General features: G+C 47.6%; 1 protein-coding gene across 8 annotated transcripts in view; it reads left to right on the top strand.

Moving 5' to 3' along the window:
• The window catches only part of TTLL11 (tubulin tyrosine ligase like 11), a 227,167-nt gene that overhangs the window by 181,066 nt on the left and 19,095 nt on the right, over positions 1 to 27,006 (top strand). The window contains exon 9 of one of the 8 annotated variants that reach the window (XM_057498992.1): positions 57 to 234. The exons of the other annotated variants lie outside the window; for them this stretch is intronic. Within the exon in view, the coding sequence (XP_057354975.1) occupies positions 57 to 109 (53 nt within the window). The 3' untranslated portion in view covers positions 110 to 234. Of the gene's footprint in view, positions 1 to 56; positions 235 to 27,006 lie in introns of those variants that run through there. 8 annotated transcript variants of the gene reach the window in all.

The following is a 27,006-nucleotide window of genomic DNA, read 5'->3' as shown; positions in this document are numbered from 1 at the left end:
TCACGCGGGAGTCCGGGCGGGGATGGGCGGTGCATTTGCTGTTCCTTCTTGTTAAGGGTCAAGCTGGGGAAGGAGGAAGCTGCAGACACCACCGGAGGGACTGAGCTGAATCTGGATTCAGGACACTCTCCTGACTTCTGCTACAAGGCTCCGCCCACCCACATTTTAATTCCACTATTAGAATCCCTTGTCTTTGTTTAAGGCTCTGGTTTCGTTGATATAGGAAATGCTCACCCATTTGTTCACCCGATCATCCCTCAGCACACACTTGCTGAGCTGGGCCAGGCCTGGAGTCGACAGGAGGGAACAGCGTCTGGTTCTCCCCCCAGAGGAGTTGAGAGGCAGATGAGAATGTGGCAAAGTCAGTTGGATGCTAGCATGGAGAGCAGTGAGGAGAGGCCATCTGGGCACCCAGTGGGCATGCTCCTTATCAAGAGATGCCCAAGAAGACTTCCTGGAGAAGGAGGAGTGGGATAAACCAGTGAACAGGGTGGGACAGACAGGGGTGTGGCCTGGCTGAGGCATAGACCCTCCGGAGGCTCAAGTAACCCCAAGTAGCTCAGATGGGCCGGAGTGATGCAGGAGGCGGGCAGGGATGGGGCTGCAGGAGCTGCCGGGGCCTTGGAGGCTGAACGACTTTGATCTCGATCTTCTGGATTATGTGAGGCCGGAGAAGGATTCGGGTACAAGAATTCACCTTTGGGCAGACAAATTCCTGGTCTTTTTTCTCACAGAGGGTGTTTTTCTAAAAAGTCATAATAACCATCCTGACATTTATACAGCTCATCACAAAATTGCCGTGTACTTCCATGCATATCCCCTCATTATGTGTCCCTGTGAGCCAGTGCCGTAGGTATTACCATTCGCATTTCACAGATGACTGGACTGCGGCTCAGGTGACTGGGTGCTGGGCCGCCCTCCACTCGGCTGCCTCCCTGCCAGAGGGACACGCAGGGTGGGGACGCCTGGGAGCAGTTTTCTCCTGTGATTCCATGGGGGGACATGCGATCAGAGGTTGGGGGATCCAGATTAGAACTGGCTATGCCATTTCCTCCCAATGTAAGCTTGTAAAGCCATTTTGCTTCCTAATCTCCATTTGCTCTTCTCTAAATGATGCCAACAGTACCTGCTCTCCAGGGCACCCCAACGTCTCCTGTGTCAGTGGATATGAAAGTGATTGGAGCCCTTGCTGGCAGTGCCAGGCAGTTAATCTTACTATTGGGCATCACTTGGGGAGAATCCTGGGGTGGGTCTATCTGTCGGCAGGGTGCCCCCTGCCAGATCCCACCCCCCACCTGTGGTCTGCCCTGGGCTGCAGCTTCCTGACCACACGCAAGGGCCAGCAGCCCTTTCCTGCAGGCATGGTGCTCAGGCCTCCCTGGCCGACTGGCTTTGCTTTGATAATGATGCTGCTGGCTGCCAGTTATTGGGAGTTTCCTATGTGCCAGGCACTCTGCCAGATACGTCACATGTGCTGTACGTGATGTTCTTCTGGAGGTGGATATGATTATCTCCACCATGTAGGAAACAGGTTCAGAGGCCTGGCTGGTGGGTACGGCTCTGACACCAAGCTGCACAGTACCCCTTCTGGGTTGCTTTATCCTATAGTTTGGTCCTGGAGTAAGGTGACCACCCAGCTCCCTACGGCTCCCCTTTCTTTAATTCAAAAGCAAAACTGAGGGAATGGCAAGGAGGTGAGCACTCTCATCGCTCGCATCTCTGTGGTCAGAGGCTCTCCCAGCCTTCTCTGGCAACCAGGAGAGGCCTGAGATGAGCGTCTTCAGAGAGGCAGGCAGATTAATTATCATCTTGAGGACCAAGAGCGCTCTGTGACAGTTAAGTGGCGTGCATTTTGCTGACACCTTCAGAAAGTGAGGCAGCGTTTGCTTTGTGAGTTGGATGTGGGAGTCATCGCAGGATCCCGTGGAGGGGGCCAAATGAGGGGGTTGGGGGGCAGTGGAATTATTAAATATTGAAATTGATCAGGAGTAGCAGCAGGAAGCTATTTATCATGTTTTATTGCTTCAAACTAGCATTACCATCTGGCCCATTGTTAATTCTGAGTAGCTTTTCATGTTTTGTTTGTCGCTTAAATTGCTCCCTGTGAGCGAAATCCACAGGGGTTGTCCACCACGCAGGCTCGGGTGAGGTTTTCGGGCGGCTGCCAGGGTCTGTCCATTCTGCTGACCAAGCTGAGATGCAAAAACGTATATTTTTAGCACACAAAGACAGATGAATTGAGGGCTGGGATCTTCCAGGCCTTTCATCACGCCTCCGCCTCTGAGTGTGTGGAGTAATGATCGTTAGCAGTAACTGCGATCTTGAAACTACCTCCTGTGTGCACAGAGTACTGGTAATTCTCACACCAGACCTTCCAAGTGGGGAATCATATCCCCTTTTACAGATGAAGATCCAAGAGCAAAAGTGACTTGTCTAAAGCCCCATAGCCAGTGAGCAGCAGAGGGCACGTTTGAACTCAAGCCACCTGCCTCCTGACCCGGGACGGGACGCTGTCCCCAATTTAGGGCCACACCAAGCAGTGCTTGTTCATTGGAGTGACTGGGGAGGGAACGGGGCTTGTGAGGCAGGGAGGTGAAAGGTCAGCTCCCAGAGCACAGGGCCGGAAGTGGAGTGGGAGTGGTGCCTCCACCGAGAGCCCATGGACCCGGCCTTCATCCTTGGAGCTTAGGTCCTCTTTCCATCACTCCTGAAGGGAAATAACAGGGTCTGGGATGGATGGGTATGGGGGGCTGAGCACTAAAGCCAGGGAAGAGTCCTTCTGTGCCCGTGATCTCGCAGGCCACTGCTGTCTGCCCCTGGTGCGAGCCAGGGCCCAGGTCTTGCCTCCTGACGGGGCTGTTCTGACACCCCTGAGTCTCAGGGAGAGGGGCTCCTGAAGCCAGCCACATTCTTAGGACCATTCAGAAAGACACTGGATAGCAAAAGAAGACATTTTTGGTTGAGTGGTAGTTCTTCATTTTCGCTGGCGTCAACCGAGAGACAAGAGAGTCCACCCTCCTTCTCTCTGTGGTGCAATGCGAAGGGTTCCCCAGGCCCTTGGTGCCAGTTCCGTCCTGGACAGAGGTGGCAGGTGCCGTGTCAGGCGGGGGCAGCTTTATCTGTGCCCACTGCTGTGGGGCTGACAAAGTCAGCAGAATGGTAAACGTGGTTCCCCTTCTCAAAGGGCACACACTCATTCATTTAACAAAGGGGCAATGAATATGTTAGTAGGCACTGGGTCCTACAGGAATACAGAGATAATTATTTATAGCTCTTACTCTCAAGAAAAAAAAAAATTGAAATCATTACTCAACATTTACTACGTGACAAATAAAAAATGCTCATTGTGAATTACATTTAATTCTCACCCAGCCCTGTGAGATAAGGGTTGTTATTCCCATTTGATAGATGAGAAACCTGAGGCCAGAAGAGGTGAATTTACACAGGTGTGTCAGGTGTGACAGTGGGGACCCTGGGACTTGAACCAAGAGCAGTCTGCTTTCCTGCCTTCTATTATTCTAGTGTCTCCAGCCACACAAATGAAAGGAATGTGCAGGTGACAGTCATAGTAGAGCACAGCCAGCCCACCAGTGGGGGATGCCATAAGGAGGGTGGCTGTGAGTCTAAGAGTGAGAACACATACAAAGCACTTAGCATGGTGTGCGACCCAGAAAAGGCACTCACTAGGTGTTCTGTCTCCCTGAGGGCCAGCATGTGGTCCCAGACCATGTAAAAGCATCTTGCTCAGTGCCCGTGAGTACTAGATGAGTGAATGGATGCCAATATAAAAAAGGTCCCACATCCCCAAAGCAGGGGGTTCCAAGTGTGAGAACTGTGGATTATAATAGAGGTGGTCTCATGACAGGGTCTCCCTTTCCTCTTCTTAACGTCCAGTGTAAAACGACAGCTCACTTGGATAAGACTGTCACCCCACGCCCAGCACCATGTGCTCATACAGCACCCCCTTCCAGATGCCAGGCTAGACCTTCCTTCTGTCCTAATGAGACTGGTGCCCACTGGTGCCTGAGACCTTCCTGAACCTGACCTGCCTGAAGAGACCCTCTTATTGAAATGGGAGAAGAAAAATGGTGTTTACAAAGATTAGTGAGAAAAAAACAAAAACTTTAAAAAGAATACACATCATGAAATCGAATCTCAGACCATCCTTTTAAATAGGCTTATTTTAAATTGTTTTGGCTTTTTATTGGACCTTGGTGCATAGAATTGGATTTATCATAATTCTTGGTTCATGAGATGGAAATCTGTCCTGGTCCATGCATAGCCTGCTTTTATTTACTTAGCTTTTTGAGTTAGCTATTTTTACTAATGGAATAAGCATCCACAAATTCCCCACCCAAAACAAAAGCTAGGACCTTGACATTAACCCACACCTAATGCATGGCTCTCCGCCAACACCAGCCCATTCCCCTCCTCTCCCCACCCATGGAATCCTCATCTGTACCCTGTGCTCATCGATCCCTAAATAGGCTTGTCTTCCTCTATGTCAGAATGTCAATGACTATTTAGGAGCTTGATGGAATTTAGTAATATGCAATCTCACACTCTCCAGACGGCCAATGTAATTGTCATTAAAAAAAATAAATAAAGATTTCAATTTGCAATTCTGGAATTTCTAGCAGAGCACAGAAATCTTAATGAAGGTGCCATCAGCAAAACTGGAGTGTGGTAGCCGTCTTGTTGCCCAGAATCAAAAGAAAACCAAATCTGTTGGGGAAGATGCAGTTATTTCATGTAAATTGCACTCACGAGCTCCTCCTTATCCTGGAAACTCAGCGCTCAACTCTTCCCAGAGTGGAATTTCACTTCGCTGTGGTGGAGACGAGGGCAGCATTAAGATCAGGCAATAAAAGACGGTATCACTGGCGTCATCTGTGAGAGAAACATTTCACTTGCAAAGGGAACATTTGAGCCGAGCACCTGGCATCTTGTCCATCTAACACACAAGCCACATCTAGCGACTTCTGAACCTTGACAGCTTTGTTCCCTTTGCAGCCAGATGTTTTGCTGTTTTAAGATATAAGCTAAAGGTCCCTCCTAGTAACCGATGGAAACATGATTGCAAAGCAAGAGAAAATGTATAGAAAGTCTTTCCCACCCCATGCCTCCACCCGTTGGAGTTCTGCACACACCACATGCACCTTGTTTGTGGAGGGAAATGGCAGAGCTTAATGTCTGATACATACTGTGGACTCTTTGGGCCAAATAAGAAACATTTCTTCCACTGCTTGAGGAATACCTGAGGTACGTGCCCCCTTCCTGGAGGTCTTTGGTTTGCCTTGCAGTACGGCCAAAGCCATGGGCTCTGGGATCAAACAAACCTGCCTTCAAATCTGGGCTCAATAAATCTGCCATCTGTGTAACTTCTGCAAATTACATAGCTTCCTCTGAGCCTCATGTTACTCATCTGTAAAGTGGAGATAAAAATGGTGCCCATCACATAAAACATAGACACAGATGAAGTGAGATGGAGCACAGACCGTGCTCAGGGCAGGGTCTGCCACAGCGAATGCTGTGTTACCATACTATGATGATAACCATATCATATCATGTCATACGGCATTCTTCAACGAACTGGAACAAATAGTTCTAAAATTCATATGGAACCACAAAAACCCCGAATAGGCAAAGCAGTCCTGAGAAGGAAGAATAAAGCAGGGGGGATCTCCTTCTCAACTTCAAGCTCTACTACAAAGCCACAGTAATCAAGACAATTTGGTACTAGCACAAGAACAGACCCACAGACCAGTGGAACAGAATATTAACCCAAGCATATATGGTCAATTAATATACCATACCATGTCATAGTAGGGCACCACTACTGTTATTATCATACTATTGCTCTTCTGCACTCCTCTCAGGGAAAGCTTCTGGGGTGCCTACTCATGCCAGGCACTCTGTAGGTGCTGGGAACAGACAGGAAGGAGTGCCAGCTCATCAGAGGGCTGGGCAGGGTGGTGACACTTTCCCTGGGGGCCCAGTGCCTAGCGGAGCACCAGGCCTCCCTCTCCTTTCCCTCCACGACTGGCCTTGCCTGCCTTTGGCCCGGACTGTTACTGTAAAAAGCCTGGTGCCTGGCCCCTCCGTCTTACACCACACTGCTGGGTGGTTGGACTGGGAAGAGGAAGCCGTGGTCCAGCTCAAGGCAAGTGGGTGCTGTGAGCTGGGAAGGCCAGGACCTGTGGCAGGAGAGGTAGGGCTGCCAGCCTGTGGGGCTGCCCGGCCCGGAAAGCCAGGCCTGTTTCTCTCCGCGTCCCCTGCCACGTCCCTCCCTGAGTCTGCTCTCTCTCCTCTGTGCTCGCCGCCCTTGGCTGCCCTGGTGGCCTCTTGCCTCCCTCTGCTTTACCTTTCAACTCAGAGTGACCATCAGCAGCCTGCAGTCTCGGGCCTCCCAGCTCCAGCCCCACGGTAGAGCATCTGAGTGACCGAGGGCCTCACAAACTGGACCCCCACCCCCTCAGCAGCCCCCCTGCACCACTAGCCCCATTCACCTCACCCGCTCCAGCTAGGGTGGCCGGACACCTTGGAGGTCCTCCACTGTGAGCACTCACCTCAGCCAGAAATTCCCTCCCCTCACAGCCCAGGCCCTCTCCTCAAGGAGCCTCCCTCAGCACCCCCAGCCAGGCCAGGTCCCCCTTCTCATCAGCTCCAAGGGCATCCAGCCCAGCTCCTTGACAACACTGACCACTGTGCTAGTTAAACGCTGTGCAATGAGCCTGTGGCACCTGCCCCTTAAGCTCAACTAACCTCCATGAAGTAATGAAGCCTAGCTCTGTACCTGGCACATAGTAGGTGCTCTGCAAACATGTCAAAGGGACAAGGAATCAGACCATGACACCCAGCTGACCCTGTGGGTATCTGAGTCTTTTTACTGTCTCTCAACAAATTTCCTCAGTCGACCTATGCAAATCAGCTGCCTCCTATACTTTCATCAGCTAGAATGAGCCCCAACTGAAATGCATTTGGTTAACGATGTTCTGAAATATTTAAAAGTATTTTTACTTGGAGTGTTTAACAGAGCCTCACTTATACATATACATGGACGGCACCCCCCTGAAATATGGGAGGCCGCGGATAACAAGGCAGGTTTCACGCAGTGCCCCGCGCAATGTGTCTGGCACTCGCAATGCTCTTCAGCCTTGAAATTATCTCGAAGTCAGATGGGCCTCTCTGGACGTGTGCCCTACACGCTTACAAAATAGTAGGCGTCAGAATTATTTTTAATAAAGCAAGTAAGCCAACAGAAATGCCAGCTCACCCTCCCCCTTATACCGCTGCTTATCTTCAGGGCCTGCTGCCATGCAGGCTGCTCTTCCGTAACAACTTCTGCCCTTTGTGCGCTGCCGGGAGATGTGCACCCACACCCACAGCCCCTAGTCAGGCGAGCGCCTGCTCTTCCTTCATCATCCTCCCCATCACCTCCAGGGCTCTCTGCCCATTTTCTGGCCCCACACCCCAAAAAAGAGACAAAAGGAGAAAAGCAGAATGATTTTTTAATGCAGACTTCCCCTTTTAAGCAGGTAATACTTGCTTATTATCGCAGATCTTGCCGGAACAGTGGCAGCAGGTAGGGCACTGTGGGAAAAGCATGAGCAACTGCATCAGATGGGTGGGCTTCCACACTCCACACCTCCCACCTGGGAGCCCTCAGTGGGGCACTTGTTTTCTTTAAAATGGAGCAGATGCCCTCATTGGGTTGTCGTAAGGGTTTGTAAAGAAGTACAGGCCTGGCTCTTGTTTTTGTTGCTTTCACCACTGTCCCAGTCCTGACATTTCTGTCTGCTTTACAGATTACCAGTTTTCCAACCACTTGTTCATTGAATGCTCACAGTCACTGTGAGCTTGGTGTTATTCCCATGACCCCATTCATGGAGGAGGAAACCAAGGCTCAGAGGGGTAAAGAGGGGGTCACTGCACATCAGGTACCTGGTGCTGAGCCTCTGTCTGGAGCTGCCCCTAGAAGTGACAACAGCCAATCCTCAGACCCAAGTGCCCGATTTAGTCGCTGAGGCATCCTTATGGGCTGGGCAGAGCTTTGTTTGGGAATATGACAGTTTGGTCCCTGGGCTTGGCTCAGGGAGACGTCAACAAGGACAGGCGCTTCCAGGGGGACTTCCCCCCAGGGCACACCCCCCATACAGTCATCCTCCTGTCAGAGAAGTCAATGTAAATGTTCACACACACTTTGCTGTCATAGAGCATGGCACTGGAAACTCTCCACAGCCCTGCTATTTAGAGTTGAGGAAATGGGATTAGATGGGTGGGGCCACCCAATGGCACCTAGCTAGTATGTGGCAGTGCTTGGATGAGGACCCAAGTCTTCCAACTAAATCTCCAGCAGGCTGCCACTTAAGGTGTCTGCCAGTGATTGACCAGAATACCATTTCACATTCCCACATCAATGAGAGTCCCTGTTGCCCCACATTCCTGTCAGCACTTGGTATTGTCAGTTTTTTGCATCTAACCATTGTAATAGATGTGTAGCAGTACCTCATTGTTTTAATTTGAAATTCCCTAAAGACATTTAATGTTGAGCATCTTTCATGTGCTTATTTGCCATCTGTATATCTTCTCTGATGAAAGTCTGTTCAGATCTTTTGCCCATTTTCTAATTGTTTTCTTTTTCTTACTGTATTGTTTTAAGAGTTCTCTGTGTACTTTGGATAAAGTTCTCTATCAAATAATGTCTTTTGAAAATATTTTCTTCCAGCATGTGGCTTATTATTTCATTCTCTTAACAGTGTCTTTCACAAAGCAGAAGTTTTAATTTTAGTAAAGTCTAATTTATCAATTTTCTTTCTTTCATGGATCTTGCTTTTGGTGTTGTATTAAAAATGCATAGCGAAATCCAAGGTCCCCTAGACTTTTCCCTATGTTATCTTCTAAATGTTTTATAGTTTTGCATTTTACATTTAGGTCTATGACCCATTTTGAGTTAATTTTTGTGAAAGGTAAAAGTCTGTGTCTAGATTTCTTTTTTTTTTTTTTTTGGCATGTGGATGTCCATTTGTGCTAGCACCATTTGTTGAAAAGACTACCCTCTCTCCATTGAATCATCTTTGCTTCTTTGTCAAAGATCAGTTGATTACATTTGTGTGAATCTATTTCTGAGCTCTCTGTTCTGTTCAGTTAGTCTATTAATCTGTTCTTTTACTAATATTATGTTGTTTTGATTACTGTAGCTTTATAGAAAGTTTTGAAGTTGGGTAGTGTCAGTCCTCTGACTTTGTTCTTCTTCTTCAGGTTTGTGTTGGCTACTCTGGTCTTTTGCCTTCCCATACAATTTTTAGAATTGTTAAGTTGGTCAATATCCACAGAATAACTTTCTAGGATTTTAATTTGGAATGTGTTGAATCTATCGGTCAAGTTGGGAAGAACTGACATCTTAACAATATTTCATCTTCCTGTCCGTGAACATGAAATATCTCTCCATTTATTTAGATCTTCTTGTATTTCTGTCTTCTGGGCTTGTTAAGTTTACTTATACCCATCTTCTGCATTGCAGTTAGGTTTGTACCCAGGTATTTTATTTTATTTTATTCTATTCTTTATTTCAGTGCTAATGTAAACGGTGTTATGTTTTTAATTTCAGATTTCAAGTGTTTGTTGCTAGTAAATAGAAAGCAATTGACTTTTCTATATACCTTAGAGCCCACAAACTTGCTATAATCACTTTTTGGTTCCAGAAGTTTGTCTATTTGTTGGGATTTTCTACATCAACAATAATGTCATCTGAGCATAAAGGTGGTATTATTTCTGCCTTCCCAATTTGTATACCTTTTCTTTTCTTGTTTAGTGTATTAACTAAGACTCCCAGTACAATGTAGAATAGGTGTGGGGAGAGGAGACATCCTTGCCTTGTTCCCCATCTGAGGGGGAAGTCTGTTTCTCCCCATTAAGTATGATGGTAGCTATAGGTTCTTTGTAGAAATTATTTAGCAAGTGAATGAAGTTCCCCTCTATTCCTAGTTTGCTTAGAATTTTGTGTGTTTTTTAATCATGAATCGGTGTTGATTTTGTCATTTTTCCTGCATCTATCCATGTGATCATACGATTTCTCTTCTTTAGCCTATTGATGTGATAGATTAATTGATTTCTGAATGTTGAAGCACACTTGCATGTCTAGAATAAATCCCACTGATCTTTTTATTCCTTATTGGCTCCGTTGTTTATTCTGTGGAGGATTTTTGCATCTACGTTCATGAGAGATATTGGTCTGTAGTTTTCCTGTCTAGTAATACCATTATCTACTATTAGGATAATGCTGGCCTCATAAAATGAGTTCAGACATGTTCCCTCTGCTTCTATATTCTGGAAGAGATTGTAGAGAATTAGCATCACTTCTTTCTTAAATGTTTGGTATAATTTACCAGAGAAACCATCAGGCCTAGTGCTTTCCTTTTTGGAAGGTTATTAATTATTGATTGAATTTCTTTAATAGATACAAGCCTATTCAGATTACCTGTTTCTCCTTGTGTGAGCTTTGGTAAATAGTGTTTTCAAGGAATTGGTCCATTTCACCTAAACTATCAAATTTGTTAGCATAAGGTTATTCATAATATTACTTTATTTTCCTTTTTTGTCCATGGTATTATTAGTGATGACCCCTCTTTCATTTCTGATATTAGTAATTTTTAATTACTAATTAGCAGCCTAATAATCTTCTCTCTCTTTTTTTGGTTAGCCTGGCTAGAGGTTTATCAATATCATTGATCTTTTCATAGAGCCAGCTTTTGGGTTAATTGATTTTTTCTATTGATTTCCTGTTTTTAATTTCATTGATTTGTGCCCTAATTTTATTTTTTCTTTTATTCCGCTTACATTGGGTTGAATTTTCTCTTCTTTTCCTACTTCCTAGGGTAGGAGCTTAGATGACTGGTTTTAGATGTTTCATCTTCTCTGATAAATGCATTCAGTGCTAAAAGTTTCCCTATAAATATTGCTTTCACTGCATCCCACAAAATCCATTAAGTTATATTTTCATTTTAATTGCTTTCAAAAAATATTTTTGACCTTCTCTTGAGACTTATTATTTGATCCATATGTTCTTTAGACATGTGTTATTTAATTTCCAAATACTTTGGGACTTTCCAGCTATCTTTCTGTTATCAATCTTTAGTTTAATTCCATTGTGGTCTGATTGCATACTATGTATGGTTTCTATTCTTTTAAATGTGTGAAACTGTGTTTTACAGCCCACAATGTGGTCTATCTTGGTGAATATTCCATGTGAACTGAGAAGAATGTGTCTTCTGTCTTGTTGGATGAAGTCTTTTACACACGTCAGTCAGTCCAGGTGACTGACGGTGCTGTGCAGTTCGACTCTATTCTTACCAATTGTCTGCCTGCTGGACCTGTCAATTACTGATAGGTGTTGAAATCTCCAACTGTAATAGTGGATTTGTCCATTTTCCCTTGTAGTTTTACCCATTTTACCTCACGTATTTTGACACTCTGCTTTTAGCTTATAGAGTGTCACTTAGTACATTATTACATAACAATGTAATGTTATATCTTCATGGAGAATTGACCCCTTTATCATTATGTAATACTCACCTTTATCCCTGATAATTTCCTTGTTCTGCAACCTGCTTTGTCTGAAATTAATAAGCTATTCCCACATTCTTTTGGTTAGTGTTAGCATGATATATGTTCTCCATCCCTTTACTTTTTTTATGTCTTAACACTTAAAGTGGGTTTCTTGTGAACAACACATAGCTGGATTTTGGTTTTTTAATCCACTCTAACAATCTCTGTCTTTTAATTGGTATATTTAAACCATTCACATTTAAAGTAATTATTGGTATAGTCAGATTAACATCTACCCTGTTTGTAACTGTTTTCCTTGTGTTACACTTGTCCTTTGTTTTTTTTTTTTAATCTTCCTCTCTTTTCCTGTCTTCTCTGGTTTTAATTAAACACTTCATATGATTCCACTTTCTTTCTTTTAACATATCAATTATATTTCTTCTTAGAAAAAAAATCAGTGATTGTCCTAGTTTTTCATCTTTGAAGATTTTTCTTTGAAGATTTTCTCTTTGTCTCTGGCTTTCTGAAGTTTGAATATGATATGCCTAGGTGTAGGTTTTTTGGTATTTTTTCTGCTTGTTTTCCTCTGAGCTGCCTGGATCTGTAGTTTGGGTGTCTCATTAATTTTGGAAAATTCTTAGCCATTATTACTTCACATATCTCTTCTGCTCCTTTCTTTTTTCTCCTTCTGTTATTACCATTATATGTATCTCAAACCCTTTGTAATTGTCCCACTATCCCTGGACATTCTCCTTTTTTATTCACTTTTTTAAAATTCAGTTTATTTATACTAAAGAAAACAAGAGTTTAACTATTTCTCCCCACCCCTGCCCCTGGCAACCACACATCTATTTTCTGTATGTGTGAACTTTAGTTTTTGTTTTTTGTTTAGATTCCACATATAAGAGAGATCCTATAGTATTTGTCTTCTCTGTTGGACTTACTTCATTTAACACAATGCCCTCAAGGTCCATCCATGTTGTCAAAAATGGCAATAGTTCATTCTTTTTTGTGGCTGAATAATTTCCCTCTGTGTGTGTGTGTGTGTATACCACAATTTCTTAATCCATTCATTCATCAGTGGACACTTAGGTTGTTTTCATATCTTGGTTATTGTAAATAATGCTGCAATGAAAATGGAGGTGTAGATATCTTTTCAAAGTAGTGTTTTTGTTTTCTTCAGATGAATAACAGGAGTTAAAATTGCTGGATTATATGGTGGTTCTCTTTAATTTTTTGAGGAGCCTCCATACTGTCTTTCATAGTAATTACACCAGTTTACATTCCCATAATATATCTGATAAAGGGCTAATATCCAAAATATGCAAAGAATTTATACAACTCAATAGCAAAGAAAGCAAACAATCCAATTAGAAAATGGGTAGAAGATCTGAATAGATACTTTCCTAAAGAAGACATACCGATGGCCAACAGACGCGTGAAAAGATGCTTAACATCACTAATCATTGGGGAAATGCATATCACAACCCCAATGAGGTGTCACCTCACACCTTATAGAACGGCTATCATCAGAAAGGCAAGATATAACAAGCGTTGGTGAGGATGAGGAGAAAAGGGAATCCTTGTGTCTGTCTCAGCAAGAAAATGGCCAAGTTAGCCAAGACAGAGCCTTATCCAGCCCATAGTTCATAATTTCTCACTTGAGGCCACGTTCAGTGTTCACTGGCAGCGTTCTGCAATGTGTGTTCATCTCCCTGGCATAGATCATACCATTTGAAACTAGAAAGGCAGCCTTAGAGATCATCTATTCAACTTCCTTGCTTTGCAGATGAGGGACCCTGAGACCCTGGCAACTTAATGAGAGAACGACCTCTTGTCCATTGGCTTTCTATCTCCCTACCCTGCTCTTTTTCTGAGATCTTTTGAGGAATGATTTGACACATGTCTTTTTGAAATAGTCGGTCCACAGGATGTGATGAAATCCACACTGTGCCCCATCCAAGAGGGGAGAGGCAGAAACCATGCCCTTGGGGTCCCTGTATCATGCTGGTAGACTTGGGGGACTTCTAGAGGTCAGGTATCCTTGACCTCCAGGTCCACCCTGAGGTCTAGATAGATCAGTGCTTCTCAACTGGGAGTGATTTTACACCCCCCACCCCATCCCCACCTGCCTCCCAGGGACATTTGACCTCCTGAGACATTTTTAGTTGTCACAGCTGAGGAAGGTGGGAAGTTGTTTTTGGCATCTAGTGAGTAGAGACCAGGGAGCTGCTAAACCTCCCTAATGCATAGAACAGACCCCCCATGACAAAGAATTTTCTGGCTCCAAACTTGAACAATGTCGAGGCTGAGAAACCCTGAGGTAGAGTACGCCCACTCAGGATCTCCACAATAGCTCTGTGTGTACTTGAAATAAGCATTTTCCCTTAGGCTTCCCTAAAACACAGCTCCTGGGGCAGTGGGGGCTGTTCCCTGTGCCCCACTGGGGTCATGCACTGCAGCTGCCAGCCGGCTCAGGGCACAGGATAGCAGCCTCTTGGGAAAGGGAGAGGGTGCCACCTGCGCTGTTCAGCGAGACCTGACATGACTGAGGTGCTTTCTTCTTGGTAGCAGGTGGGCGTCTCTGCCCACACTTCCCCACTGATCGCATCTGTGAGGGAAGGAGGCCGCCTTATGTAAGCGCAGCCTCACACAACCTTCTGTCATTGTGGCGCACCAGGGCCTGGGAAACCCCCTCCCTCCTGAAGTCCCAGGGGAATGTGGTTATGTTCTGAACAGGCCCTGCACGATCTGCTCACCACCTGCAGGGTAAAATCTGAGCTCTTTAGCCTTTGAGATTGGCCTGGCCAGCCTCCTCTCTATGCCCGGCAATCCCAGCCCCCAGCCCCACTCTCCTCCCACACACCCAGTGTGGCAGCCGTCGGGCCACTGCGGGCCAGGCCAGCATGCTTCCCTTCACGCCTCTGCTCATGCTTGTCTCCTTCCCTTCCTTGATCGTCTGGACAGTGCCCGCATGTGCAACCCTTCTTGGTGAAGCGCCCAGGCCCCTCTCCCGGCCTCCCTGCCAGTCAACCATGCTCTCCCTGGTGCTGTCTGTTCTTGGCACACCCCTCCAGTAGGTCTTAGCTTGTCGTGGGCATCTGCATGTGTCTGTATCTCCTCTCCACCTGTCCTCAGTGGATGCCGATGCCCATGACTGATTCCTGTCTGGAGCCCAGAGCCTAGCACAGTGAAAGCTAACTGAATGAATGAGTGAGTGAATGAATGAATGGATGGGTAGGATGTCATGGCTCCCTAGACTCAGAATGGCTACACCAGGACCCCTCATGAATCCCTGTTGCCCACCTGGTTACCTGAGAAATAGGACATGTGACCGGGCTCTACCTCTCCTCCTGCCGTTGATGCTGTGTGATCTTGAGCAAGTCACTTGCCCTGTACACGTGGAGCACCCCTGGTAACCAGCTGCAACACTGTAGCATGGTCCAGGTGTGGTCCCAGGAGAGGAGGTAACGTAATCTGCAACCAAGTTCAGCACTCCCCCTAACTCCCTGTTTGGGGTGGCCCCAGCTGGCCCCCAGACAGCACCGCTCCTGAGCATGCGTACAGTGAAAGAACCATTTTTGTGCACTAATAAAATTACCTTCTCTAAAGAAGGCAATTTGCATGTTAATGTTTTGGGTAATTCTGTGCAGCTCCAGTGCCCTCAGGGCTGCAATTTCTCTCTGACAAAGTGATAAAAATAAACTCCCGCATAAAAGAGCATTTCTCTTCTCTCTCATTTGTGCTCTAAAGTGACATTCTTCATGTAAATCGAATAGTTGAGATCCACTTCTCTGCCTTATTTTTGACACTGCTTTGCCCCTGGTCACCTCTCCAGTGATGGGCCGGCCCCTCAGAGGGGCCTTTCCTTGAGGAGTGGGCCGGGCCTCCTGGGGAGGGGGCATCCCCCTACCCCCAAGGCTCCAGACTCTCTCTGGTCTTCTGTAAATTCCAGAAGGCACCACCAGCCAACTAGAGGGCAAACATGGGGTGCAGGGGAGAGGGCTGCCTTTGGTGGGTGAGTTAGGGGGCTTAACTCCCCCCAGATTGCCTGTTTTTTGGAACCCAAGAACAACTACAAGGGGATGGAAATTCTGAGCCTCTGCCATCTAGGGAAGCAGGCTGTTTATCTCGGCCCCCTGGATCGCCTAAAGACAATAAAGAAAGCAGCTCGGGTTTATGGGGCATCTTCATGTGCCAGATACCAGGCCAGGCCCCTTTCATCTGTGTTCTCTCGTTGAACCCCCACCAGAGCGGGGCAGGGTAGATAGAGACTGAGGCTTCCAGAAGTGAGGTGAGCGAGCCAAGGAGGCCTAGCAGCATGTAGGAGGCAGACCCCGAATTTGAAGCAAGGTGTGTGTGATACAAAGTCTGGGTTCTTCCTACCCTAAGAGGATGCTGAAGGCATGCTCATAAAATCTGCCGGTGACCCAAGCCATGCGAAGGGAGGAGACAGTTGATATGTACCAGACCCTTACCATGTGCCATGCAGGACACCTACAGACTTCATTCAACTGCTGTGCAGAGAGCACACGCCACATGCCGGGCACTGGGGATGATGGCCTGTGCAGTGGCCACAAGACACCCAGGCCTCACACCCCTGACAGTCTGGTAGCAGAGAGAGACAGGCAGACAGATGTCAAGCACAGAAACACAGAAATAATCATGTATTGCATGTTGTGATGAGTTCTATGAAATAAAATAACCAAGTTTTAAGAGAATCACAGAGAGACCTAATTTATGTTAGGAGGTGGGTCAGGGAGACCTGTTCGTAGAAGTTCACACTGGAGCTGAGATCTAAGTGCTGACCAGGTGAAGACTGAGGGAAAGGAGCCCCAGCAGAGGGATTGGCTAGTGACAAGAGCCTACGGGGAGGAAAGTGCGCAACAGGCTCTAGGAAATGCAAGGGGCAGGGCTGGCAGTCTTTTAGCAGGAGCAGTGCGGTGCAGAAGTAGGGGACGGAGTCCTCCCAGTGAGCCAGAGGGAGGCAGTGGGGGCGGTGCGGTGTGCCACACCCCCAGGCAGTGCACGGAGATATGTCAAGGCAGCCGTCTAAACAGTGCAAGAGCCAGGGAGTGTTTGACGGCAGATGGGCCAGATTGAGGGGAAGGGAAGAATCTCTTGAGCAGCAGGCACCAGGCTCTGACTCCAGCCACCCGCCTCCCCTCCCTGGGGCCCTCTCTGAGCTTTCCTTCCTCCTGGGCAACAATCTGCTGCTTCCTTCGCATCCTCACCCCTTCGGCTCCATTCCTCACCCCTTGCTCCCCTCCCCACATCCTCCTCCATGCCATCAGATGAGGCCTTGCACATCTCTGCATCTACCCAGTGTTTGCGAGTGTTTGTGAAAGCGCATCACCCAGGCGGCCGCCTCACAAATCCTCTAGAACAGGGCTGCTGTGGGGGAAAAGCGTTCCATTTGCTCGTGGAGGCTCTGCACCCCTCTCCGGGGTGAAGGCAGAGAGCAGAGAGCAGACCGTGAGAGGGGGCCTTCTGGGAGGTGATGGGCACGCGCCACTGGAGATGGCCACAAGGGGCTAGATGCCCACTGTCAGCAACATCAGGGCGATGGCTCAGGCTTTCACAGGGGGACCGTGGGAAGACAGACAGACAGTACTAGAAACAGTCCTGCTGACTCAGGACTCGGGGCTCCTCCTCTGCCTCTCTGAGTAAACCTGATGCTATGCAGGCAAATTCATGGAGCTGGGGCTTGTCTGTGGGACACTGGCTGAACATCCTTACCTCCCTGGGCCCCAGAGGCCTGCAGTGCCCAACTAACAGAACCCAACATGAAAACAAAGTTTTGCTATGTCATTAAACACCGGAAACAACCAAAGGATGAAATAGGTGGGGGTTGGGGGTCAACAAAGCATCTACCACCCAGATTTTGTTTTGAGGATGAAATGAGAGGTGCCCATAAAGAGCTGGCTGCAGTGCGTGACACACGCTGAGCATATGCTGTTGCCAACTACGCATTAATTCTTACTATTTTGAGTGTGGGTATTACGCAGTAAGGGCCTGGACTGTGTTATCTCGGAATTCCTTTCCAAACCTGAGAGTTTGCCACTGCTGAGGAATGAGTGTCGAGCCTCTGAAGGTTCCACTGGTGCCATTAACCCTACAAGAATTTTCTGGAATAGCTGCCAGAAGCAGTGTCCAGTCCTGCAGTCCGTCTTCCCAGACAGTGACTCAGGAACTCGTGTCTGTGTCCTGGTGGAATCCGGGGTGACGCTGGATGGGACCAGAGGGCGACCTCCGGGCCACTTTGCGCCGTCCAGAGCTATGACCTGCGATTAACGACGAAATGATGGCATAGCTGCTTTCACCTTTGATTATGTTTGTTATTCGGGTGTCAGGAGCTTCTGGGGATAATTTTTCTGCAAGGTCTACTTATGGTTTACTTCTGACACATTAATTTTTCCGTCTAGCTGAGGACAAAGGTAATGGCGACTTGTTGCTGTAATGCTTAAAGAAAATGACTGCGTGTATGCACCCTATGTCCCCCGCTGCAGGGTGAGCACAGGAGGAAGGCTCCCTCTTTCTTCCTGGAGGGTGGGCTTTCAGGAGGGTCCCATCTGGTCTGGGCAAGACGTGGTGGAGAGCAGTGGTGGGGTCCCACCACCATCTCCAACTGTGTGACCTTGGGCAGGTGACTGGGTGCCTTGGGGCTGTGACATTAAAGGGCTGTGTGCAGGGACAATGCAGTGTGAGTCCTGGCAAGCAGAGCATCCTCAATAAAAGTGGTTTGCAATTCTGGTTATTACCATTAATAAAACATTCAGAAGGCACCATCACTCCCAATGCTTCTGGAATCCTGAGAAATCGCCCAGTCCACAGCTCATTTCACAGAAGGGGAAAGTGAAGCCCAGCAGGGGAGGTGACTGGCTCAAGGCAAGGCAGTGCGTAGGGCAGAGTCTACTCAAGGATCCAGGTCTCCCGACCTCTCTGCATGAATTTTCCTCCCTGTAATCCTGGTCAGTCGGCTCATTTATCCCACAAATAGTTGTTGAGAGCCTGCCCTGTGATGGCTGGAGACAGGGCACAGCCACCCTGCCCTCTTGACAGTCTGCTGTGGAGATGAGCAATCAGCTACCTGCAGTGAAAGAAGAAAATGAAGCCGCTGTCCAGGCGTGGCCTTTGCACTGCTGCTCTGGGCGGAGTCTTGTGAAAGCCTCTCGGTGTAGATATTACTGTCCCCACTTTTCAGATGAAGACATGGAGACCTCAGGAGGCAAAACCTCTCACTGAAGATTAGACAGCTAGGAAGTGGCAGTATTGGGACCCAGACCAGCCCATCCGACCCCCAGTCACTCTTCCACACAGCCACCTGCCACGCACGGGAAATGCCCAGGCTTGATCTCCCATAGTGGGGCCCTTTGAGGCCCCAGCCCCAGCCAGGAGAGACCCTGCTGTTATCTGGGGGGAGCGTGCAGCAGCAGACAGGGAGCCAGGCTGCAAGCTGCCCTCAGAATGGAGAGAAGACTGAGATTCCTGTGATGAACCACCCTGGAGCTGGGGCGGCCTCACAGATGACTCCTGTGGGGGACATTCCACTGCCCAGATAGGAATCACTGAGCTAATTCTAGTCGAGATCTTTCAGCTTCATTTCCTACCAACGATTCCAAACAGAAAGCTTGTATACTTACACATTTAGAATTACACTCTAAGACAGAAACATCTATTCTAGGTGAGTAATATGAAAGAGATTTAAAAGTTGGGGGAGAGAAGGAATTGACAAGTGGTTGTCCTAGCCCAGCACACCAGTACCTTGAAATAGAATTACCAGCAAGGAAGCTCAGGTATTTTTGAGAGGACGAAATATATCTCATATTCAGTCTGGGATAATATCCCTGGCTGTCAACAATGATTTGGATTTAATTATATCATATATGCAAATATGCTCCGTAAGCTATAAAATAATACATAAATGTCAGATGTTAAGAAAGGGTGTAGTGTAGGAAAAGCAATGTGGATTTGAGAGGCAGGTAAGTCTGGGTCTAAATGCTGCCTCGTCCACTTAGAGGGGCCCTCAGTGAACCCCTGGGCCTCTCGGGGTCTGTGTCCTTAAGTGTAAATGGGGAATGTTTGTAATAACGTGCTCTTCCAAACATTCCTCTGGGCACCAAAAGAGGAAATAGATGTTCTTGTAAATTAGCAAGGTATTAATCTTGCTTCCATCCATAAGCCCCAGAATAGGTGAAGGGATTATGGGAGGGGACCACCAGCGCCGACATTAAGTCCTGTGTGCCAAGACCCCTCCCTGGGAGAGGAGAGGGGAGGACTTGGAGCCAGGAGGAGCCCACAGGCCCACCCTCGCCTGGCTGATTGACAGAATGAGGCCTGCCAGGGACCTCATCCCAATATCCAAGTGGCAGTCTCGGTGAGAGCTGTGCATACGGCTACAATCAGAGTTTTCGAAGGCCACTTTCTCTTGCAACATCCATCACTCTGAACGAAGTTTTGAAAAATACCCAACAGCTTATCTTCAGGCCTGGGAGGCCGGTGGGGGAAGCCTGTTTGCAGAGAACAGTGGCTCTGAGTGCCCCTTCTTGCTGACACCCAGCAGAGATGGATGAGGCATCTGTCATTCGCTGCAAAGTGGGTATTGTTTCTCCCGTCTTCTCTTCCTTCTAAATGACCCAAATTAACACAGCAACTTGGTCATCTCATGGGAGGCCCTCAAAACAGCAGCAAAATAAGCCAATTGCAGGAATGGTCCTCGCGGTCTGCCACCTGCAGCTGTGTGACTTCCGCAAGTCTCAACGTAAAATGGGATCGATGTTAACACCTGCTTCGAAAGGTTTCCATGGGGTTCAGTTAAACAATGCATGTGAGGTCCTTAGTCCAGAGCCTTGCACATAATGAGGGCTCAATAAATACTAACCGTTCTTGCTTACCATCATTACAGTTACCATAACAGGTCACTAAAGCAGTGTTGCCGAAGGGATGAGCTTTCCAGGGGGCTGGTGGAGGGGCCGGAGGAAGGGGAGAATGCCATACTTCTCCTAAATAGCTCAGGTAATCTCAGAGGTTTGGGTAGAGGCAGAAAGTGTCCCCAAGTGCTGGGTGTGCCTCGGCAGACCGGAGCAGTGCTGGTGCAATGGAACTGTGGAAACCCCAACTCCAACTGTGACCGATGTATTTGGGGATGTGGCCACTGAGTTTAAATGAGGTTGTGAGGGTGGAGCCCTGAGCCCACAGTACTCGCGTCCCTGTAAGGAGAGACACCAGAGAGCTTGCTGTCTCTGGACCGTATGAAGACCGAGGGAGAAGGGGAGCCTCTGCAAGTCAGGAAGAGAGCTCTCACCAAAACCAAACCCTGCAGGCAGCCTACCTACTCTTAGTCGTCTGACTTCCAAAACTGGGAGAAAATAACTTCCTATTGTTTAAGCCACCCAGGCTGTGGTCTTCAGTTACAGCAGCCCATGCAGATGAAGATGGGAGAGCGGGACTTCAGAGGAGAACACTTGTTCTGCGCGTCCCCAAACACTCGATCGCCTGCAGCCGGGCTGGCCCAGCCCTAAGCCCCGCGAAGACCATGCTCCTGACGTCTTCCTCTATTGCTTCCTCCAGAGCCGGTAAAGCCACGGCCAAGGGAGCGCGTTTGTTCCAAGGCTCCTGAGTGCCCGTGGATGCAGAGACCCCGCACTCCAGTTACAAGTGCCGTTTCTGGGGCCTCATTGCCAATGGACAGACTCTCCAGGGGACGGGAACCAGAACCTGCATTTCTGGCAAGGTCCCCAGATTATTTATGCATAAAATGTTTGAAAACCATGGGCCTTGAGGGGAAGGCCAGCCCCCTTAGCCTGGTGTTCGAGGCCCTCCTTAACAGTTCCTGACTCGCCCTCATAGCCACAGCCAACCCATGGGCGGACGGTGGATCCATCGGCAGCACTCTCAGGCTCTGTCCAGATCTCATCACCCCTCACCGCCTCCACTGCCACCCTGGTCCAGGCCACCACCCGCCCTCGCTTGGACTAGTGCAGTAGCCTGATGGATCTCCTTGCTTTCTATCACATGCGCCCCTGCCACTGGTCTCCATGCCATGCAGCAGTCACACTGATCATGTCACTGCAAAACTCCCCAGTATCCTCCCATCTTCCTCGGCCTGAAATCTAAAGTCTGAGCATGGTCTACAGAACCCTCTGCAGCCCGAACCTTTAGAACCTGCTAGAACCTTTCCAATCTAATCTTCCTCAGTACAGACAGAGAAGGCCAGGGCCTTGGAGAGGGCAATGGAGCTCTGCCGCACTTGGTCAAGTGACAACGCTGGAAGAAACCAGGTATGGGCAGTTGCTCAGAAACCAAAAGAGGACTTAATGCAAAGTTGGAACAATTCCATGGTTCTTTGCTCCACCATTTGTCTTTTAAAAACGGAGTCTCCTCTCAATCAGAGTCTCTTGAAATAAAGACATTATTAGCACAATGTCAAGCTTTCACAGTTTGAGAGCAGGTCCTTTTGCAAATAAGCCACTTTTTGCAGATGGGCTTTCGGAGTGAAGTATGTACAGATTGCATTCAGCAGCAGCAGGAGGAAGTGACGTGGTTCTCAAAGCGGGGCCCCTGGACCAGCAGCCTCATCACCAACTGGGAACATGGTGGAAGTACAAATTCTCAGACCTTCAGAATTGGGAACCCTGGGTGGGTGGAGCCCAAAGCCTGTTTTCACAAGCCATCCAGGAGACCCTAAAGACTTGACTCTGGGCTGGACCATCTTGGTCTGCACTTCATCCAAGAGAAGAGTTTTCGCAGGTCGTCTTTCCCTTTGCTCCTTGGTTTACCTCAGTATCCTTAACTGTGAAATGGGAACAATAGCACCTTCATCACACAGTTGTTAAAAGGTTCATCGTCCGTCCAAGTGGATTACACTGATCTTTATCAGTGCCTCCTGTGTGCCAGTCTGTACTGGGAGCTGGGGACATAGAGGACTTCGGGACAATGTCCCAGCCTCCAGAAGCACAGAAGTCCTGGGAAGACAGCCTTGTATGTATGGATCTGGACCAATGTATGGCAAGAAACAAGAACTGCCACCGAAGAGCAATGAACTCCCCCCGGGGCCTGGGCCAGGGACCGCATCATAGAACCAGTTACCTCAGAGGCTGGATTTGGGGTATTTGTAGAATAATACATAATTTTTCAAAGTTTTCTCAATTATCTCATCATTTTTCTCAATTATCATTGAGTCTACATTACCTTATGCCAAAAATACAGAAAAGTAGAAAGAAGGACTTTAAATATGCTAGAAACCTAGCACTACCACCCCAAACCTCGCTGTGCTGTAGATTAGCTGGCAGTCAGTACCGCTGTGTACACTGGGCTTTCCTCCAGGAGTGTTTTGAAACACTCGAATGCCTCTTAAAACTTTTGTCAAATCGCTTTACAAAAGTCCATGGCAATTTCACCATGACCTCACTGTTATTGGTATTTTGCATTTTTGTTAGTTTAATGGGTGAGCAATAGCAGCCCGTGGCTGTAATGGCACTGGAGGTTTTCTGTCTCACTTGCTAATCTACGGGAACTGCTTGTTCACATGTTTTGTCCACCGGGAGCCTCTTTAAGGTTTGAATTTTTTAACAAGAGATTAATTACCAAAATCAGCCTTCCATTAAAACCAAAACCAAACAGATTCCTAGGGTTTTGTTGTAGAGAATAAATCAATCAGAAATAAAAACAGTGATGTGCCCAGTGCTTTTTGTCTTATTTCCCCTAACACTGAAAAAATTAAACTTCTCTCTGTGTTCAGCAGCAGGGAGTGTGGGGAGGTAACCTACAAGGCGAGTTTTGACAGAATATTATGCAACCATTAAAAATATGTTATGAAGGCTGCCCAGCAGCATACATGGATGTTTATATCATTTTAGGCAAAATAAGTACAAAGTTCTGTGCATGTTGTTGTTATGACTAAGTGAAAACACATCATCTGTGGACAAAGAGGGGATGGAAGGTTGGCCCTTGGGTTCTAGGGGGGAACATGTGTGACCTTTACTATGCTTTCTGCTCAGAGTCTCACTGCATTTTTAAAAATTTTGTTATCATTAATCTACAATTACATGAAGAACATTATGTTTACTAGGCTCCCCCCTTCGCCAAGTCCCCCCAACAAACCCCATTACAGCCACTGTCCATCAGCGTAATAAGATGCTGTAGAATCACTACTTGTCTTCACTGTGTTGCACAGCCCTCCCCGTGCCCCCCCACATTATACATGCTAATCGTAAGGCCCCCCTTCTTCTTTCCCCCCCCTTATCCCTCCCTTCCCACCCATCCTCCCCAGTCCCTTTCCCTTTGGTAACTATTAGTCCATTCTTGGGTTCTGTGATTCTGCTGCTGTTTTGTTCCTTCAGTTTTCCTTTGTTCTTATGCTCCACAGATGAGTGAAATCATTTGGTACTTGTCTTTCTCCGCCTGGCTTAGTTCACTGAGCATAATACCCTCCAGCTCCATCCATGTTATTGCAAATGGTAGGATTTCTTTTCTTCTTATGGCTGAATAATATTCCATTGTGTATATGTACCACATCTTCTTTATCCATTCATCTACTGACGGACACTTAGGTTCCTTCCATTTCTTGGCTATTGTAAATAGTGCTGCGGTAAACATAGGGGTGCATCTGTCTTTTTCAAACTGGGCTGCTGCCTTCTTAGGGTAAATTCCTAGGAGTGGAATTCCTGGGTCAAATGGCATGTCTATTTTGAAGAACTTTCATACTGCTTTCCACAATGGTTGGACTAATTTACATTCCTGCATTTTATAATAAATAATAAGGAGGAGGCAGAAAGACCCAGAGGAAACTATCTTTCTGTGGAGGAGCTGGAAAGGCTGGAAACGCCAGCAGGTGGGAGCTGCTCCTCCTGGGGCGCCTCCTCTTCCTCCTCCCCCCACCCCCCAAGGCCTTAGAAAGGGAGAATTGACTGAAGCTCAGTGAATACTGGCCTGGGTCTGGCCACCACGGCCTGGGCTACCTTGAAGAGATGAGGATCAAGGACAATCTCTAGTCACCCTCAAACATGCAGCCCCTTCGAACGGCCACTGTGAGAGCCAGAGACCCATGTGCTCGTGACGCGCAGCCTGGGGTGACCCCCTCCCCAGTCCTCATCCGCCTTCAGACTCTGACAGACATGCACAGTAAGGGTGAGCAGAGTGTGCGGGACCGCAGTCCGCGTAGACAGTCCTGCCTGAGAAATGTTCCGTCTGCTTTTTTATTTTGGGGTAAGGGGTGCGACTGGGTCAGGAGACCCGGGTCTGGTCCTGCTTCTGTCAGCTACTGGCTGGCAAACTTGAGGCCTATTCACTGCTCCCCACTTCTGCAAAATGAAGATGCTAGACAAGGATTTTAGAATCAGGAGTGACAGTGGCTTTGCTGGTGTGAAGAGACAGCGGCCCCTAAGGTGAGTCCCTTCAGGTGAGGGAGGCCTGAGGGCGGGGCTCTGATCCTCCGCCCACCTCACAAGATTGCAGTTGAAGAATAAAGCAAAACAAGCAAATAAACCCCACAAGCGTTCTAACACTATTTAAAAAGAAAAGAAAAAGAAAAAGAAAAAGAAATCCCCTGACTGGAAAATGTACTCAGGCTGTAGTAGGTGTGGGGCACCACCACTTGGGGCACAGGTCGATTTGCCCCAACACCTTGGGGGGCTCCCAGCTCACTTCCTCTGACCTTCTGGCCCTCTCCAGAGGCCCTTTGCCCATCCTGTCCTGCTGAGGGCACCCCGGTTATCACGGGGCTCCATGCCCCACTTCCAGCCTTGCTCAGCCGAGCCCACTCCCAGCTCATCTCTGCTCATAAAGCCCCATCCATCCTTCGAGGCTGAACTCAAATACCCTCTTCCCCACAAGCCATCTCTGATCCCCCCAATCCCTTAGACCCTCCCACCTGGCTTCCTGTTTGTTGAAGATTCCACATGTTTCTATCAGAAAGAAGCCTGCCTGTCCTCTTTGATTATGTTCTTAACCCTCAGAGTGTTCTTGTTATGATGCTCAGACGGGGTTTCCAGGAATAAGGAGCGGAATCAGCAGTTCATGAGGCCTGGGCTTAAACTGCAGTGTGAGTCCTGGGGGCAAGTTATTTCAGCTCTCTGGGCCTCAGTTTTCTCATCTGCACAATGGGAGTTTAGTGAGGATGAGAACACCTGGCATGGTATATCTGGCTCATGCAAGAGTCAGTAATGTCCATTTCCCTTCATTTCTTTTTCCATTTTCCCTTATAGAGATATTTAAGCTTTTAAAAAATCCAAGTATATATGCAGAAAGCTTGCATTATATTTTCCTTCAAAGTAATACATGGTCATCATTCTAAATTCAAATAGTAGCAAACATTCATAATTACTGACCCTGCAGGTCTTCTTACCATGTTCTAGAATTTTCCATTGCATGTTTTAAAATTGAATACATGTTTACTCTAGAAAATCAGGCAAAACAGACAAACAAAAAAGAAAACCAAGTATATAGCACATTCAATCCCATGTCCCATGTTAGAATGTCTTCTTTCAAATGACTCAGCCATGACTTTTTCCCCAAAAACGTCCTTGTATTTTTTTCTGCACATTACAACTCTAATCACAGTCTCTCTTTAATTAAGGGAAGGAAACTAGTATTTGTTGAACAAAAATGTTCAATCCTTGCTTCTCGGCGTGTGCACCAGAGTGTTCCATAGGCACCTAACACCAGGAGCTTGTTAGGAAGGCAGTGTCTCAGGCCCCATCCCAGAATCTGCATTCTGATGAGATCGTGGTGACAGGCATGCACATTAAAGCTGGGAAGGGTTGTGTAGACCAGAGCTACTCAAAGCTGCAGTTCACGAACCATTCCTCACTGTCCTGGATGAGAGGCTTGAGCCAGAATATAAGTATGTGCTGCTTGCTTTATAGAGAAAGACTTGCTACAAAATCCTGCCAGCTGAACTGAACAATGTGATTGATGGGGAGGGTGATTTACATTCCAGCTCAGGCTCCTCATCTTGTCAGGGGCCAGGGAAACATAGTTCCTGGACTTGGCACCTGTCTGCTGACCACACTTTGAGTAGCGCTGTTTAGATCACACAGTGGGGAAGCTGGGGGCTGGGACTGCGCTGAGCTTCTCTGGCTTTAGATCCTGACCTCTTCCAGTGTGCATGTGTCTGACTCTGCCACAGACTGTGACACACAGATACCCACATGCATGATGCACACATATGCACACACACGTGGAGATCCCTAGCCCAGAGTCAGTGATTAGGAAATGTCTGTCTCTTGCTTTAGACTGCGGCCCCCATTTCCCTGCACCAGCCTCTGTTTGCATTAAGAGGGTTTTACACCAGGGTTGCTGTTCTCTTTATCAACTCTTCCTGTCAGGGCCACACAGAGCAGGGGACTTGCAGAGCATCTGGAGTCAAGAGAAGCTGAGCAGAAAGCTTTGATGGACTTGGAGGGAGACAAAAACCCAACTTCTTTGCCCAAGTTTCCCACACAAAGAGCTCTCAGATCC

Source organism: Manis pentadactyla, chromosome 3 (assembly GCF_030020395.1).
Source record: "Manis pentadactyla isolate mManPen7 chromosome 3, mManPen7.hap1, whole genome shotgun sequence".
In the NCBI taxonomy this organism is placed as follows: Eukaryota; Metazoa; Chordata; class Mammalia; order Pholidota; family Manidae; genus Manis; species Manis pentadactyla.
The sequence above is the reverse complement of the archived record's forward strand: the minus strand, read 5'-3'. Positions and strand labels throughout refer to the sequence as shown.